Raw genomic sequence first — 17,236 nt, forward strand, 5'->3', positions numbered from 1 at the left:
ACAAAATAGTCAGAAAACAGAAAATATTAATATTTTGTGCGTTTGACATTTTAAACATAAATTTCATATATGACCTAAAGTTTGGATTAAATATTTTATTTCTTTTAACATAATGCTCTTGATATGCGAGTTTTTTCGGTTTTGAAAAAAGAACAGCGGGTTACTGTTCATCACTATGTTAGAGATTATTCTTGTTTGGTTGTCACGTAGGAGCTTGTCAAATGTGAAAATTGATAGTTTTGGTAACAATAAACAAGTTCATCCGCAATTCATTCAATGCCTGTATGTGTCTCGAATTTCAAATCCATTTAATCAGATAACCTCATACACGGAACGTTGTGCTTATGTGTGTTATATTTGGACATAATTGCCAATTACATGCCAATTAGTGAATTTCGCGGGCACCTGTTTGAATGGAAATAACTTGTTATCAACAACAGCTAACATGAGTCGAAATACAAAAGCTTACCTGAAATCAAGTGATGGACAATATTACCCACTTTCACCAAAGGTGACAACTATTGGAAAGGATGGCTGTGACATCCTACTTCAGGTATATTGTATTTATTTGACATGTCACAGGGTAGTCCATATAAACCTTAAACGTACTCCCAGAGCCTGTGATAATTTTTGCTATGGCGGCTCTGGGAGAACATATACATCCCTTCATAAACACAGTTGCAGTTCTGCGCACAGGTTTTGTGCACATCACTAAACAGACTTCGTTTGTAATCAATTAAGGAAAGCCATAAAGTGATAAATCCTGAGCTCTGACGGGGCATTGAACCTGCGACTTCCAGAGTGGTTGTCAAACACAAAACCTGTTGCTAAAGAGCTAGCCCAACAGCAAGGCTGTTGGAAGTGACATGCCTGCTACAGCATGTCTTGCATCCACATGGCCCACCCAGAAACCATTAAATAGCTCACAACACTGCCTGAATCGTTTGCCTCGTCGCCTTAAAAGTGAAAAATCTAAGCTCCCATTGGGAGTTGAACCCGCGACTTTCAGAGTAGTAGCATGACACTAACCGCATCGCTAAAGAGCTAGCCCAACAGCAAGGCTGTTGGAAGTGACCTTATTTCACTACAGCCATGAATAAACTTCAAAAACACATTAAATTTACCTGATTGGCAGCCTACAGACGTTATAATTTGCAGGCAACCAATAAAACACATGACGATGTTTCAACACACTATTCTTGCTGATATTTTCAGGTGTTAGACAACAACTATCGGAAATGAACAAATAAAGAATTCATAGTTTGCTTTTTTATTGCGATAACTACAGGTTCATACTAGCGAGTATCAGTACATCACACGCTCATCTTTGAACTCGTTGGTCAAGGTACAACCTTGTAGTAACTTTCTGTTAAATAAATTAAGCATTTAAAATGCAGTGCAAACATATATAAATGTAATTTATACTATGCGGCATGGTATTTTACAAGCGCGTGCTATTACCGGTAGTCGTTGATACAATTGACGCTATTTTCGGACACTTCAATTTTCGACTAAGTTTTCGGACATCTGTATTTTGTGAATATTTTTTGTATAAAGTTTTCGGACACACAAAAAATAATTATTCTAAGTGTCCGAAAACATAGAGTAATTACGGTAGTCTTCAACGATGGACATGATGCCAACTATTCTTACCCTCATCTTTGAAATAGAATTGATTTTAGATGGTATCATTGTTGAAAGTCTCTTATGTAATCCTCTCTTCCCACTGGACATGCCATCACCTGATCCCTTTCTTTTGGTAACTTCAAGTTCTTTTGAGTTTCTGCAGTTACACGTCCATAATATATATTTCTGCTATCTGTTTCTCAAAGGAGTTTGCCATTTAGTTGTAATTTACTGAGCTGTAATGTTTATTACAGTTTAAAGTGATATTATGAGCGTTTTTCACTAGTGAATTGAGCTGAAAAGAATAAGTAGGTCAAAAGAGTTAGTTAAAATGGGGTAACTGACCAATTATCTGCAACTCATCCTGCTACCAGTTGTTTATAAAAAATTCACATTATATTCGCTATTTTACATGACTGTCCCAGTCCTCTAAGCCAAGCGGAACTGTCCTTCTATTAGGATTGGAGTTAGTGTTCGTGTATTGTATGAATAGATATTGTTGCAGGAAATTAAAATGATCCGTAAAACAAAATTGTGTCTTTGTTTCATATGAACGAATCTGCACTAAAACTAAATTAAGATTCACATCTAATTCTTACATGCATGATCAGTTGTTAAACGAAAGAACGGTTGATATTTTTCTCTTTTCGGGATATTGTTTTAATATGTTGATGCTGCATTAACAAATATAAGTGTATATGAAGTGAAAACACCAAAAATAAACAACAGTTGCAATAGACACCTATCAAACATATAGCATATTCTGATAGATGCGCATAATATCACTTTAATAAATTAAAATTAGTTAATATTTCCATTTTTTGTGTGCATTTTTCAGAGAGGATTTTTTTTTGGAAGGGGGGGGGGAGAATCTTTTTTTCTTAAATGATCAAACTGATTTTAGAGTTAATAACCTTGATAAGCAGCTTCATGAAAGTTTTATTATAAACCAATGCATTTAAATAAATTACATACAAATGTATTAATGTAGAATATTATTCATAGGTCCTGATGCTACCATAATTACTCTTAGTTTTGGGACACTTAAAAATAATTAAAATTGTCTTTGTCAGAAAATTTAGATACGAAAAATATAAAAAATTACAGGTGTCCGAAAATTTAGAGACAAAACTTAAGGTGTCCGAAAATTATAATTAGATTGAAATAAATGCAATAAATCAATGTTCAATAATTTTCATGTGATATAGATCTACTCTTCTTTTTCTGCTTAAAAAATTAATACAACTTCACAGCTTTGCTAGCTCTTGCCTTATCTGATATAGGACAAAATTGTAAATACAGAAAACAATCTGCTTCCTTAATAAGACGACACTGTTTCAAACGCTGTTGGATGAATACATTACTTTCTACAGGTATACATGGTTATTTTCCCAATTATGTTCCCAATTGTTCTATAAACAATTAATATCATTTATCATTTTACACAAGTTTGGAAGAAATTGTACACATAAATTGGAAACATCAATTCTGTAATGATCCATTGCTCTCAGGCGTCAATCTGCAAGGTTTTATTAACCTATTCCAGTTTTTAAAAAGGATCGAAGTGTCACAAGATAAGCGAAAACAGGGTCGAAGTCTGTAGAAAAGCGCAGTAAAATATACTGTCCGAAAATTAAGAGAAATTAATTATGGACGAAAACCGGTATGTCTGAAAATTTAGAGTCATGAAAAATAATTATTTTTGCTAAAAAAGAGGGTGTCCGAAAACTTAGAGTGTCCGAAAAAGAGTAATTATGGTATTCATTTTCTATGTTTGTCCAAGGATATAAGATTAATTGACTAGATTATGTAACCTACAGGTACCATGTGTAATTTATCAATACCACTATATAGTTACAAATAATTAGTTTATTTTATCAATTACAAACAAGTTGAAACTAGCACATTCATAAACTTGTTAAATTAGTAAAATCATGTCTTTAATAAAAACATTTTATTTGAATAATACAGGTGGACTTTTACTTTTTTCTGTCATTCCTATAAGTGGAGATTATTGATTAAATTGCAAACATAAGAAAGATAATTACAACTTGTGATGCCACATGCCACAATCATTTGTTACTCTATACTATTACTTGAATTGTATTGATTTACTATTGAACCAGTGTTGCGCTTCATTAAGAATTCTGTCAATGCTGTGTATTACTGTCTATGACAGCTGTTGGTTGCTGAGGGTGATAAAACCAACAGTGTTCCTGTTGTAAGCACAGTCTATATTATGACTGTTGTATTTATCTCACAAGTTCACTCTTTAATGTTCAGTTTTATCAGAAAAGCCCACATTTTGCTCAATTTCTATAAACAATTAATAGCATTTATCATTTTACACAAGTTTGAAAGAAATTGTACACATAAATTGGAAACATCAATTTTAAAAGCTCATCAGACCATATCAAATAAAAAAATCATGCAAATATATAAGAAAGGAAACACTATTATGTTAGTTAGAACTAGCAGGGTTTTTTCTAGCAATGTTGGGAAAAGGAGTCTGGTCAAATTGGGATTTTTTAAATAGATAAAATGGCAAATTTGGGAACTTTTAATTGACAAAATGGACCATTAAATCAGGATCAACAAATATCGGCACATCAGACCTTTTGCTTTGGGATCGTGCCCACCTTAAATATGGCCTTTTTTACATAGCAAAAAAGCCCTGACTAGACGTATAACATGATGGGAAAAAAGTAAATAGTAATAAACATAAATGATTTACTGGTATTAAACATGTCTTAGGATTTAGTTAAATAGAAATTTAAGTTTCAGAATTATAAAAACTGTAATATGAACTTAATTTATACCAATTTATAAATTATTTTAGTTGTCATATGATGCAAGGAGACATTTTCGGGTTGTAAGTACTTAATGTATAAGTGGCCTTGTTACATGATAGAGAAATCAATATTTTGCTGTGAGTCTGAGATTGCTTTGATTGAAATGGTGATATTGTGTGAATTAAAAAAAGATTTCCTTGAGTCGACAACAGTGTTTTTTTTGCTTATTGTTCCATGTGGTTTCTTTTGTGGTAATTACCATATGACATGCTTTGAGTGGAAGATCCAGTTTTAATATTTTCAAATAATTATTTTCTTGCTTTATTTTGTTAAAGATTTTGTTGTGACTTAAATTTCAAAGGTTCTTCAATCTTTTCATTAGCTCATCTATTTTTTGAAAAAAAATTATGAGCTATTGTCATCACCTTGGCGTCGGCGTTGGCGTTGGCGTTGGCGTCCGGTTAAGTTTTGCGTTTAGGTCCACTTTTCTCAGAAAGTATCAATGCTATTGCATTCAAACTTGGTACACTTACTTACTATCATGAGGGGACTGGGCAGGCAAAGTTAGATAACTCTGGCGTGCATTTTGACAGAATTATGTGCCCTTTTTACACTTAGAAAATTGAAAATTTTGGTTAAGTTTTGCGTTTAGGTCCACTTTTCTCAGCGAGTATCAATGCTATTGCATTCAAACTTGTTACACTTACTTACTATCATGAGGGGACTGGGCAGGCAAATGAAGATAACTCTGGCATGCATTTTGACAGAATTATGTGCCCTTTTTATACTTAGAAAATTGAAAATTTTGGTTAAGTTTTGTGTTTAGGTTCATTTTATTCCTTAAGCATCAAAGCTATTGCTTTCATACTTGCAACGCTTACTAACTTTCATAAGGGGACTGTGCAGGCAAAGTAATGTAACTCTGACTGGCATTTTGACAGAATTATGTGCCCTTTTTATACTTAAAAAATTGAAAATTTGATTAAGTTTTGTGTTTAGGTCCACTTTATTCCTACAGTATCAAAGCTATTGCTTTCATACTTGCAACACTTACTAACTATCATAAGGGGACCTTGCAGGCAAAGTTATGTAACTCTGACTGGCATTTGGACGGATTTATGGGCCCTTTATACTTAGAAAATTGAAAATTTGGTTAAGATTTATGTTTTGGTCCACTTTACCCCTAAAGTATCATAGATATTGCTTTCATACTTGGAACACTCAAAAACTATCATAAGGGTACAGTAAAAGGACAAGTTGCATAACTCTGGTTGTCATTGTTACGGAATTATGGCCCTTTTTTGACTTAGTAACTTTTAATATATGGTTAAATTTTGTGTTTCGATCCACTTTACTTCTAAGTATCAAGGCTATTGCTTTCAAACTTCAAATACTTTAATGCTATCATGAGGTTACTGTACCTGGCAAGTTGAATTTTACCTTGACCTTTGAATGACCTTGACTCTCAAGGTCAAATTATTAAATTTTGCTAAAATTGCCATAACTTCTTTATTTATGATTAGATTTGATTGATACTTTGACGAAACTACTCTTACCTGACATACCACAATAGACTCCACCCAAACCGTCCCCCGTGCCCTCCCCCCCCTCCCCCCTCCCCCCTCCCCCCCCCCCTATTTTTTTTTTTTTTTTTTAAGATCATCTCACAAATGACCACCACACCCTCACACTATACCCCCACCCCACCCCCCCCAATTTTTTTTTTTTTTTTTTTTTTAAAGATCATCTCACAATTACCACCACACCCTCACACTATACCCCCCCCCCCCATTTTTTTTTTTTTAAACGGTTATGTTTGAAATACCGTCCAACCATCGCACCCAAAAAATCCCCCCCCCCCCATCGCCCTTCCCCCCACCCCCACCCCCCCCCCCCCCCCCCGCCCCGATTTTTTTAAATTTTTTACTTATTTTTTTTCGCTTTTTTGGAAGATAATGTTATAAATGTCCACAACCCCACACTATACACCCCTCTTCACTCCACCCCTCCCTCCTTTGTGATTGAAAATGAGAGTCCCTTCACCTTTAAAAGGTGCTCTTGTTTTTATTTCTTATTACCCTAATGATTCGATGTTTTTGGACACTTGAAAATATTAATTTTTTCATGTCCATTTCAAGTGTCTGACATTTTAGAGACATAAGTTAAGGTGTCTGAATATTATAATTATATTGAAATAAATGCAATAAATCAATGTAAATAATTTTTTTGTGATTAACTCTTTTTTTCAGCTTAAAAAATAAATACAACTTCACAGTTTGCTAACTCTTGCCTGAAATGATATAGAACAGAACAAAATCCAAAAAACAGAAAACATTCTGCTTCATTCATTATTATTAAGGACGATATTGTTTCAAATGCTGTTGGTTTAATCCATTTTTTTCTACCGGTATACATGGTTATTCACCCAATTACATGAATGTATTGGTCTTTGCCCTCAGGCATGCATCTGCCAGGTTTAATGACCTTAAAAATCCATGATCGAAGTGTCACATCCTATGCAAAAAAAGGGCCGAAGTCTGTAGAATAGCACGGTAAAATATACTGTCTGAAAATAAAGAGACATTATTCATGGATGAACACCTGTATGTTCAAAAACTAAGAGTCATGAAAAATAATTATTTTTGCTTAAAAAGACGGTTTCCAAAAAATTAAGAGTGTCCAAAAACTTGAGTAATTACGGTTTAACATGACACCGGGCTGATTGTCAAGTAGACCATTAGTCAGGAACTGATGCGCAGCTACAGTCAAACCTGAATTCAGCGGTCAGTCAAGGGAAATGATCAAAGTGACCGTTATCCACAGGTGACCGTTGAATTCGGATCACAATTTTAAGAAGGTTGGTCAGTTGGTAGTATTACTACGTCGTTACCCCATCCAGCCGTTTGCATACAGTGTAAAACAAATGCTAATTGCATTAACAAAGCATAATAACAGCATTAACTTACGCGTGTACATTGAATAATAGAGAATAATATCTTTAAGATTGATTTTTTTTCATAATGTTAAATTAAACAATGACGTTATCAACGCTGGTATAATTGTTTTCTCATGCATCTCATTCATTCAGTAAATAAAGCTTGTCACGTTCCGTTGACGTAACGTCCGTAAAAGTCTAAAAAGCGGATTCGGTGTCATAAACCGATAGTACGGTGTAATTGTACCGTTCTAATTCAAAGAAATAGCGGTCATTTAATTTAGCGATAATTACTTTCAACAAGTCATAAACTGTGATAAATTTTCTTTAGAAGATACACCCACAATTATCCCAGAAAAAAACCTTCTCAACACCTTATAATTTGTTTACTCGCAGCGGGCCGCTTTTATAATATCATAGACAATTACCGCTTTCAGACGCTTTAAATGTTGCAAATCAGTCCATGTTTTGCCATTAAAGCTGATCACTAATCCTCTTATCGCCTTCTTATAAAACACTCGCCAGCTTAATATTGTTTTTAACACTTAATCAGCGATACAGATCAATAGACTTTGTCACGCGCTAATGCGTTATGCATGCAGACGATAATTGCTATTAATACACATTGTTATTGTTAATGTCACCTGTTTAAAGTGAAATTATGGGCATCTAACAGTTTATAGCTGGCTATCGCAACCGTTGTTTATTTTTGGTATTTTCACTTCATATACAATGTACACTTATATTTGTTAATTCAGCATCAACATACTAAAACACTATCCCGGAGAGAGAAAAAAAATGCATTTGAATATCAACCTTCTTTTCGTTAAACAACTGATCATGCATGTACGATGTGAACTTAAATTTAGTTTTAGTACAGATTCGTTCATACGACACAAAGACACAATTTTTTTTACGGATCATTTCGGCTTAGAGGAGTGGATTAGTCATGTAAAGTAACGAATATAAAATATATTTTTAATAAACAACTGGTAGCAAAATGAGTTGCAGACAATTGGTCTTTTAATGCAATCAAAAGGAAAATTCAATAATAATGGTGAAACAATTTTACATACCGGTCATGGATGCACAAATTGTTTGTTTACTCGCAGCGGGCCGCTTTTATAATATCAAAGACAATTACCGCTATCAGACGCTTTTACCGCAAAATAGACGGACACATGATGTGCTGTGTTTTTAATTTTCGCGGCTCGAGACGACTGACGCGTGACCGTTGATTTCAGGTCAAACATGAATTTCGGAGTGGAATGTAGTGGCCGTTGGCCGTTATGGACAGGTGGCCGTTGAATTCAAGTGTAATATAGAGTGTTTTTCGTCGGGGGGATTCCAGACTGACCGTTGTCTGCAGGTGACCGGTAAATTCAGGTGGCCGTTAGGTCAGTTTCGACTGTAATTACAAGATAGACTTTTTATAGTTCTCATTTATTTTGGAGAAATATTAATAAAATCATGCAACAGTAAGAAGTGAAATTGTTTTCATATGAGCAATTATTTATGTTTAATTGTCCAATAAACACATTTGTGAATCATTCTGATACTTGGCTTTGAAACAAATCTTAATTTTGCCGTGGTGTAGTGGATACAGTGTCCGCCTAGCTAATTCGAAGTCACAGGTTTGATGTGTGGGAATGATCTTTAGATCTCCCCAAAAGACACCAAATAATGGACACCCACTTAACCGACTCGAGAGTGTTTCCATAATCCTTAATCTTTTGATGCAAGCAAACTTAAGTAAAAAAGTTGAAACTAAATTAAACAACTCTTGCTTATGTTCTGGTGGTTTATAATGTTTCTAAGCTTTTGAAATCTAAGTTGACTGAAGAATAGGAATACACGGAAAATGTCATAAATTAATTATATCAATTAATTTTATTTCAATGACCTTTATTGATTAAAAAGTTATTTAATGCTTTTTACTAGTTTGAATTTCAAAGCAATTAAATGAAAGTTTGGCAGAGTCACAGCACAATAGAAAAATATCAAATACTATCAACCTCCAAGTATTAAAAGTGCAAGTGCGTTTAATTATACATGGAAAATTTATGCAAATCTGTGATACATTATTAATAGTTTGAATAAAGAGTTTTTTTAATCAGAAATTAAACAACTGAATTTATTTTTTACGATGATATTAATCAAATGTTTGTAAATACGTATGCACATGTATACCGTAATTACTCTATGTTTTCGGACACTCTAAGTTTTCGGACACCCCGTTTTTTAGCAAAAATAATTATTTTTCGTGACTCTTGATTTTCGGACACACGAGTTTTCGTCCATAATTAATGTCTCTAAGTTTTCGGACAGTATATTTTACAGTGCTTTTTTACCAAATTTCGGTCCTGTTTTCGATATCTATCATGGGGTTTTACAATCAGATTAACATCATAAAAGATGACAGGTGCATGCCTGAGGGCAACGGACCATTACATTTGCGTTATAGGGTAAATAACCTTGTAAACGGGTATGAATCAATTGGTTTCGCCCGATAGCATAAGCGTTATGACAAATACCAGGGGTAGTGCCAATTAACATGAGTGAATCCACATGAGTGAATCCTGTGTCTGTGTTTAAACCACGTGACCTATGTATCGGTCAGCTTAGCAATTAGTGACGTCACAGCAGAACTGTGCTATTTTCTACCGCAATGCAATGGTACTTCCCCTTCAAAGTGTGATGTTCCCTATTGCAAGTTTTACGAACAATGGAAGGTGTAAGACAACAACTATCGGAAATGAACAAACAAAGAATTCATTGTTTGGTTTTTTTGCGTTAATTGCAGGTTCATACTAGCGAGTATCGGTACATCACATGCTCATCTTTGAGCTCGTTGGTCAAAGTACAACCTTGAAGTAACGATCTGTCAAATAAATTAAGCATTTAAAATTATTTAAAATGCAGTGCAAACAGATATAACTGTAATACTGTAATTTATACTATATGGCATGGCATTTTACAAGCGCGTGCTATTACCCGTAGTCGTTGATACAAATGACGCTATTTCGGATACTTCAGTTTTCGGACACCTGTATTTTGTGAATATTTTTCGTATCTAAGTTTTCGGACACGAAAAAAATTAATTATTTTTAAGTGTCCGAAAACAGAGTAATTACGGTACCTTGTTTTCTGAACTGCTCATTATGTAATCAAACAAATGTAAAACTCGCATATGCAACTGTTGTTTTTCTTCTATGTGTTTTCAATAATTCCACATATATAATTTTCTAATGTAATGTATGATAGAAATTGTGAGAGTTATATCTATCAGTAATTTTTTTCCTTCTTAAGAAAGTACATGTAAAAGGTAGGTACATTCCCAGTTGACAAATAAATACAAAATTCTCAATTGCCATCAGAACAATTCCCATAAGGAAGGAACACTTCATCAATTTCAATATCAGCATAATAGTTAACAAATAAAATGAGCACTGAAACTGAACATTTCAAGCCAAAATGCATGGACATGAATATTTGAATTGGTTTGAGAATATTAACAAAGCAATTTAAAAGACTCATAATTCCCAATTGTAAGATTTCAAGACCCGATTTTTCCTAATGTGATATATTATCACACTAATTTTTCCTATTGGTATTGTACTGCAGGTACTTTTCCAAATTGTAGAAAAAAATCACTGACCAATAAAGGATTTTCATGAAAAGTATCGATATTTACAAGTAGTGAAAGATGACTAAGTTGTGAATTCATCAGATAGTGGTATATTTGGCTTAATTGACATAATTGCTAAAAGTTATATTGAAATGTAATTCCGATGTATAAAAACATTTGGGGATTGACTCAAGCTATTTGTCTAATTAGAGGGCCCAATATAGTTGTTGAGTTTCTGCAAAAAAGCCCATTTAGATCTACACCCTTTTTTTGCTGCTTTAGTGCACAATTTCAATGTTTTAATGCTGTCATTTTGGTTTATTCATGATAGCAACCATAAAAAAACATGCATGCAAGTCTTATTTCTTTAAAAATAATACAATCACAGATGCTGTTTGCTGCTCATCAGTATCTAAGGGTTGGAAATGAAGCCTTTAAAACTTGAATTTAGTATGAAAGGTCTTAAATGAAATTTAACTATGTAAGGGACAAAAAATGTGTGAAAATACATATGTAAGTGGTATAGGGTAAAAGGTTGTGCATATGCTCCCATAATAACAGTGTATACTGCAGCATGTGCCGAGCAGCTTGTTAAAGCTGTCCTAGTGTATGTATGTTTTATTTGCATCATCTATCAAAGAATTTGCATTTGAGTGTTTCTGTCTCTATATCATACTGTAATCACTGTAATTTCATGCAATTTAAAACAATTAAAATTTTACCTTGTGATTAAGTCACAAATGAGCCATGACTCTAATTGAATTTTCATGGTCAGAAACAGTAACACAGGCTAATCAGGGACGACACTTTCCTCGGCCTTAACTGGATTTCGTTTTGTACAGATTTACTTTGAATAAAAAATTCCTTTCAAGTAAAAAGTGTCCAGTGTTTCCAGAACACTGCTCATAAGTACACTGTTATATAATTGACCCATGTTGTTTGTTCCAGAATGCGGGTGTGGACCAACAACATGCAGTGATAGAATACAGCGAGCAGGAGGACTGCTTTGTGCTGCAGGTAAGCATGCAGTGATAGAATACAGCGAGCAGGAGGACTGCTTTTTACTGCAGGTAAGCATGCAGTGATAGAATACAGCGAGCAGGAGGACTGCTTTGTGCTGCAGGTAAGCATACAGTGATAGAATACAGCATGCAGGAGGAATGCTTTGTGCTTTAGGTAAGCTTGCAGTGATAGAATACAGCGAGAAAGAGGACTGCTTTGTGCTGCAGGTAAGCATGCAGTGATAGAATACAGCAAGCAAATGGACTGCTTTGTGCTTCAGGTAAGCATGCAGTGATAGAATACAGCGAGCAGGAGGACTGCTTTGTGCTGCGAGTAAGCATGCAGTGATAGAATACAGCAAGCAGGAGGACTGCTTTGTGCTGCAGTAAGAATGCAGTAATAGAATAAATTGAGCAGGAGAACTGCTTTGTGCTGCAGGTAAGCATGCTGTGATAGAATACAGCAATCAGGAGGACTGCTTTGTCCTGCAGGTGAGCATGCTGTGATAGAATACAGTGAGCAGGAGGACTGCTTTGTCCTGCAGGTAAGCATGCAGTGATAGAATACAGCAAGCAGGAGGACTGCTTTGTGCTGCAGGTAAGAATGCAGTGATATAATACAGCATGCAGAAGGACTGCTTTGTGCTGCAGGTAAGCATGCAGTGATAGAATACAGTGAGCAGGAGGACTGCTTTGTGCTGCAGGTAAGCATTCAGTGATAGAATACAGCAAGCAGGAGGACTTCTTTGTGCTGCAGGTAAGCATGCAGTGATAGAATACAGCGAGCAGGACTGCTTTGTGCTGCAGGTAAGCATGCACTGATAGAATACAGTGAGCAGAAGAACTGCTTTGTCCTGCAGGTAAGCATGTAGTGATAGAATACAGCAAGCAGGAGGACTGCTTTGTGCTGCAGGTAAGCATGCTGTGATAGAATACAGCGAGCTGGAGGACTGCTTTGTGCTGCAGGTAAGCATGCAGTGATAGAATACAGTGAGCAGGAGGACTGCTTTCTGCTGCAGGTAAGCATGCAGTGATAGAATACAGTGAGCAGAAGGACTGCTTTCTGCTGCAGGTAAGCATGCAGTGAAAGAATACAGTGAGCAGAAGGACTGCTTTCTGCTGCAGGTAAGCATGCATTGATAGAATAGAGCGAGCAGGAGGACTGCTCTCTGCTGCAGGTAAGCATGCATTGATAGAATAGAGCGAGCAGGAGGACTGCTTTCTGCTGCAGGTAAGCATTCAGTGATAGAATAGAGCGAGCAAGAGGACTGCTTTGTGCTGCAGGTAAGCATGCAGTGATAGAATAGAGCGAGCAGGAGGACTCAGCTTTGTGCTGCAGGTAAGCATGCAGTGATAGAATAGAGCAAGCAGGAGGACTGCTTTGTGCTGCAGGTAAGCATGCAGGGAATACTAAAACTCATGAAGGTATAGTACGAGGGACACTCTTGTTATAATTTGCTTGTCTTTTATTGAAATAACAATAATAAAACACCTTCACCAATATGTAAACAAAAATTCTTGGTACATTATTAACCGTCTTTTATGAATAATTATAATCCGAAGGCAATATCAGGAGCGAAATTCTTGTTAACATCAGCTTTTCTTATATCATATTTTGGAATAAGGAAATGACAGACCCAATTTCAGGAAATATATTCTTGCTAACATCCTCTAGTCTTTTATTTGAAGTAAGACAATTTAAATGCCTGAAGAGGTATACTATAAGGAGTGACATTCTAGTTAACATCTGCAAGTCTTTTATCTAAAAGGCTCTGCAGGCTTGACCTTTCTGATACTTTTAATAAAACACACTTTTTTGCCACTTATTTCAGGATCTTAACACAGGTCAGGGTACATATGTTAACGACGTACGTGTCCAAAATGCAGCAGTGCGACTTGCTCCTGGTGATGTCATACGATTTGGGGGAATACCATATGAGCTATATATAGAAAACCCTCCACCAGTAAGTCGCTTGTTATTTAAGTTTTATTTATGTATGACCTTGGTCATAACAAAATGGGTCTTTTGCACTTATAGCCTGCGTAGCTCCAGACGAGCCTGCACAATAGGGCAATCTGGTCAGGTTGACATGGTAAGGTCATGCAATGTTATGTCAGGAGCTACGTTGACCTCTTTAAAGTCATGCAAAGTCATGTCAGAAACTACGCTGACCTCTTTTTTTTTTAAGTCAGGCATGGTTAGTCAGGAGCTACGTTGATCTCTTTAAAGTCATGCCTTTGATACTTAACATGTCTGTTTCTATTGCATCACATTTACAATATACTCCATCATTTACATTTTTGTACTTGCGGTGAACACACAGCCTCCCTTGTATAGCCATGGCTTCACCTTGTTTGATCCCTGTCTAACATTCCTTAGTTACAGCAGCAGACAATCCAGAATTACCACCAAACCAACTATTCTTCAGCCAACACAGTATGTATTACCTCCCTTTAGAATGCACCCAACCCTTATGTAGATTACCTCCCTTGTGTAATTACCACAGTTTCAAGGGGTTGCATCAATATTTGTTGGTGGCGGTAGCACAATTCTGGTTGTATTGTTCGTGTTCTTATGCATGCAATAGCACCGTTCCTCTTTACAGGATGCATTAAAACTTACCAGGGGTTTACATTAATATGGCCAGTTGTCACTTTAAAGTATAAAAGCACATTATAGATTTTAATTAGTATGCCACAGGCAGCGATTTTTTTGCCTAATTGGGAAAAGTACCTGTACCAGCCTAATTGGGAAAAATTTGTGCGAAAACCCTGAAATAGGGAAAACTGGCGTTGTGTAGTCTTCACGTTGGGAATTTTTTTTTTGCTCACAAATACTGTAAAATTGATAACTAAGTGTTGTCAAGTTGACAATATTATATTTACTTAAGTTCAAGCCATAGAGCTGCATAGAGAAACTAAATGTTTCATTTTATTTATAAAATCTTCAATTGGGAATTATTTGACAGCAATCCGGAAATGTGTAGTTTTTGCAATTTGGAATTAGTGCCGTTTTCCAGTACTTTATAAAGAAGATAAAAAACATAGTAAAATCCCAACAGTACCAGGGCTAAAATAGAGTTTTCAACTAGCATGGGAAATTGCAAAGCACACCATTTTCCAAGACTCAGAATTTCCAAATAGGTCAGTTGTAAGATTATTAATACAATGAACCCATAACTAAAAATGTTCTTGCTCTACATTGATGTGCACTGAAATGAATATTTCAACTATTCACTGCGGTGTTGATTTCACATATTGTTTTTCAAATCTACTTTTTATTTACCGTTTGCACGAGAAAACAAATGATATGTGTAGTACAAATCTCCATATTATGTATAAAGATCCATGTGTTATATCTAAAGTATAGTTGCTACTTTTATTTTCTGTGCTTTTACAAAGATTTTCATTTACTATGTATAAATGCATACATTGTACACTATATACTCATAAACTTGCATCGTGTTAATAAACTTGCAAACCAAGCTATATACTAACACAACTGTATTCCATTGCTACTAACACATAATGTTTGTAAGGTATGGAGTAGGATGGCCTTGACCTACACATACATATTGACGAGGTAAATATAGTTTATTATTAAAAAAAAAAATCGCTGGCCACAGGTGTTATGCAGAGAAATCTCGCAAGTTTACTGTTGTGAGCTACATTTTACTTCCAAGGTTTCATAGCATTTCAATGCTATGCATAACTCTCAGTCAGCCACATGTAAATTTCTATGGTGTTCGAACTGGTCCAAAACTATTCTAAACTGTCCGGGACAGTTTATAAACCGTCCGGGAGGGTTGTAAACTGTCCCGGACAGTTTACTGAACTGTCCTGGACAGTTAACAAACAAACTGTCCAGGACAGTTTAGGAAAGTTTTGGACCGTTCGTGCGCATAAACCATCCGGGACGGTTTAAACTGTCCAGGACAGTTAAGTAAACTGTCCGGGACGGTTTAAACTGTCCGATACGGTATTATTTATATCAACCAATCAGAACACTCCTTACAATAATGCTTTACTTTAGAAGTTTTATGAGCGTAATGTAATATCGTTGTCATCTCGAGCGACGCTATTTTTCTCGGACAAAACATGAATTTAACAATATTCAATCAATCATTGCTGCCAAACACGCCAGAGTAAAAAATGAATATTTTAAATACTCGAAATAAATGTATTTGCCCACAAAGTATTTCTGACATAGGTAATGAATTTCTTCTTTTACAGTGCATTTTTTATACATAGAAGGAAGCAGCTTTTAAACCGAACAGGTTTAATAGACTGTTCGGTTTAAAAGACTGAATAATCATTTTTCAAGTAAGCAATTTACAAGTTCACCTTAAGGGACCTATTTGTCTCTTAAGTTCTTGTTATGGAATTAAACACATCCCGACAAGTCTCTAAAAACTGATCTCTGTCCATATTCGCGTACATTGTTAAATTAACGAACAATCACTCGAGTAAACGTTACTAAAAAGGAGATTCTCACTTTCGAAATGGCACACAAATGCGAAGTGTTACATGTGTTCTGATTGGTTGATTGACTCCTCTTCAGAACCTATGCCGTACTATAATTAATGCCTGTTACAATAACCGTCCGGGACAGTTTAGGAAAACGTCCCGGACAGTTTCTTAACTGTCCCGGACAGTTTGTAATCCACAAAATAAATCGCCCCGTACAGTTTACAGACGCACAAGCGGTTCAAAAGTAAGAAACTGTCCGGGACAGTTTAGTAAACTGTCCGGGACAGTTTACAAACTGTCTGGGACGGTTTATAAACCATCCCAGACAGTTAAGAATAGTTTTGGACCAGTTTGTACACCATAAATTTCCCCGTTCATGAGTAGTAGACTGGTTAATTGCTAATTATTCAACGTGTACAGTATAAAGAAATTTTAGTACAAATGTGCATGTTTTACTAAATTAATATAAAAAATTAAACAGTAAAATCTGAGTTTTTCATATTTTTTAACGCAAAAGCAGCATTACAAACATTTATCTTTATTTTTTTTCTTTTTTTTTTCTATATTTTTCCTTGATTTGCCATGATTTTTGTAGGCATGTCTTGTCAGATTTTCTATGTTTTTTTTGTTTTGAATATTTTTATCCCTCGCCATAGGCGGAAGGATATTGTTTTGGTGTTGTCCGTCCATCTGTCCGTTCGTCTTTCCGTCCGTTCGTCTTTCCGTCCGTCTGGAGCCGTATCTTGGAAGTGCTTTGGCGGGTTTCATTGAAACTTGGTTTGAG

At 35.4% G+C, this 17,236-nt stretch overlaps 1 protein-coding gene across 8 annotated transcripts in view; it reads left to right on the top strand.

Annotated features, from left to right (window-relative positions):
* Positions 1-186: 186 nt before the first annotated feature.
* LOC127832501 (forkhead-associated domain-containing protein 1-like) overlaps positions 187-17,236 on the top strand; it is a 102,724-nt gene continuing 85,674 nt past the window's right edge. For 7 of the 8 annotated variants that reach the window (XR_008026930.1, XR_008026933.1, XR_008026929.1 and 4 more), the window contains exons 1-4: positions 187-553; positions 11,930-11,998; positions 13,815-13,946; positions 14,363-14,419. Coding sequence is in view for 2 of the 8 variants with exons in the window: in XM_052358002.1 (XP_052213962.1) it covers positions 446-553; positions 11,930-11,998; positions 13,815-13,946; positions 14,363-14,419 (366 nt within the window). In the remaining 6 variants the exon portion in view is untranslated. The remainder of the gene's footprint in view (positions 554-11,929; positions 11,999-13,814; positions 13,947-14,362; positions 14,420-17,236) is intronic. The other variant, XR_008026932.1, reaches the window with a different exon arrangement.

Source organism: Dreissena polymorpha, chromosome 5, assembly GCF_020536995.1.
Source record: "Dreissena polymorpha isolate Duluth1 chromosome 5, UMN_Dpol_1.0, whole genome shotgun sequence".
Taxonomy (NCBI): Eukaryota; Metazoa; Mollusca; class Bivalvia; order Myida; family Dreissenidae; genus Dreissena; species Dreissena polymorpha.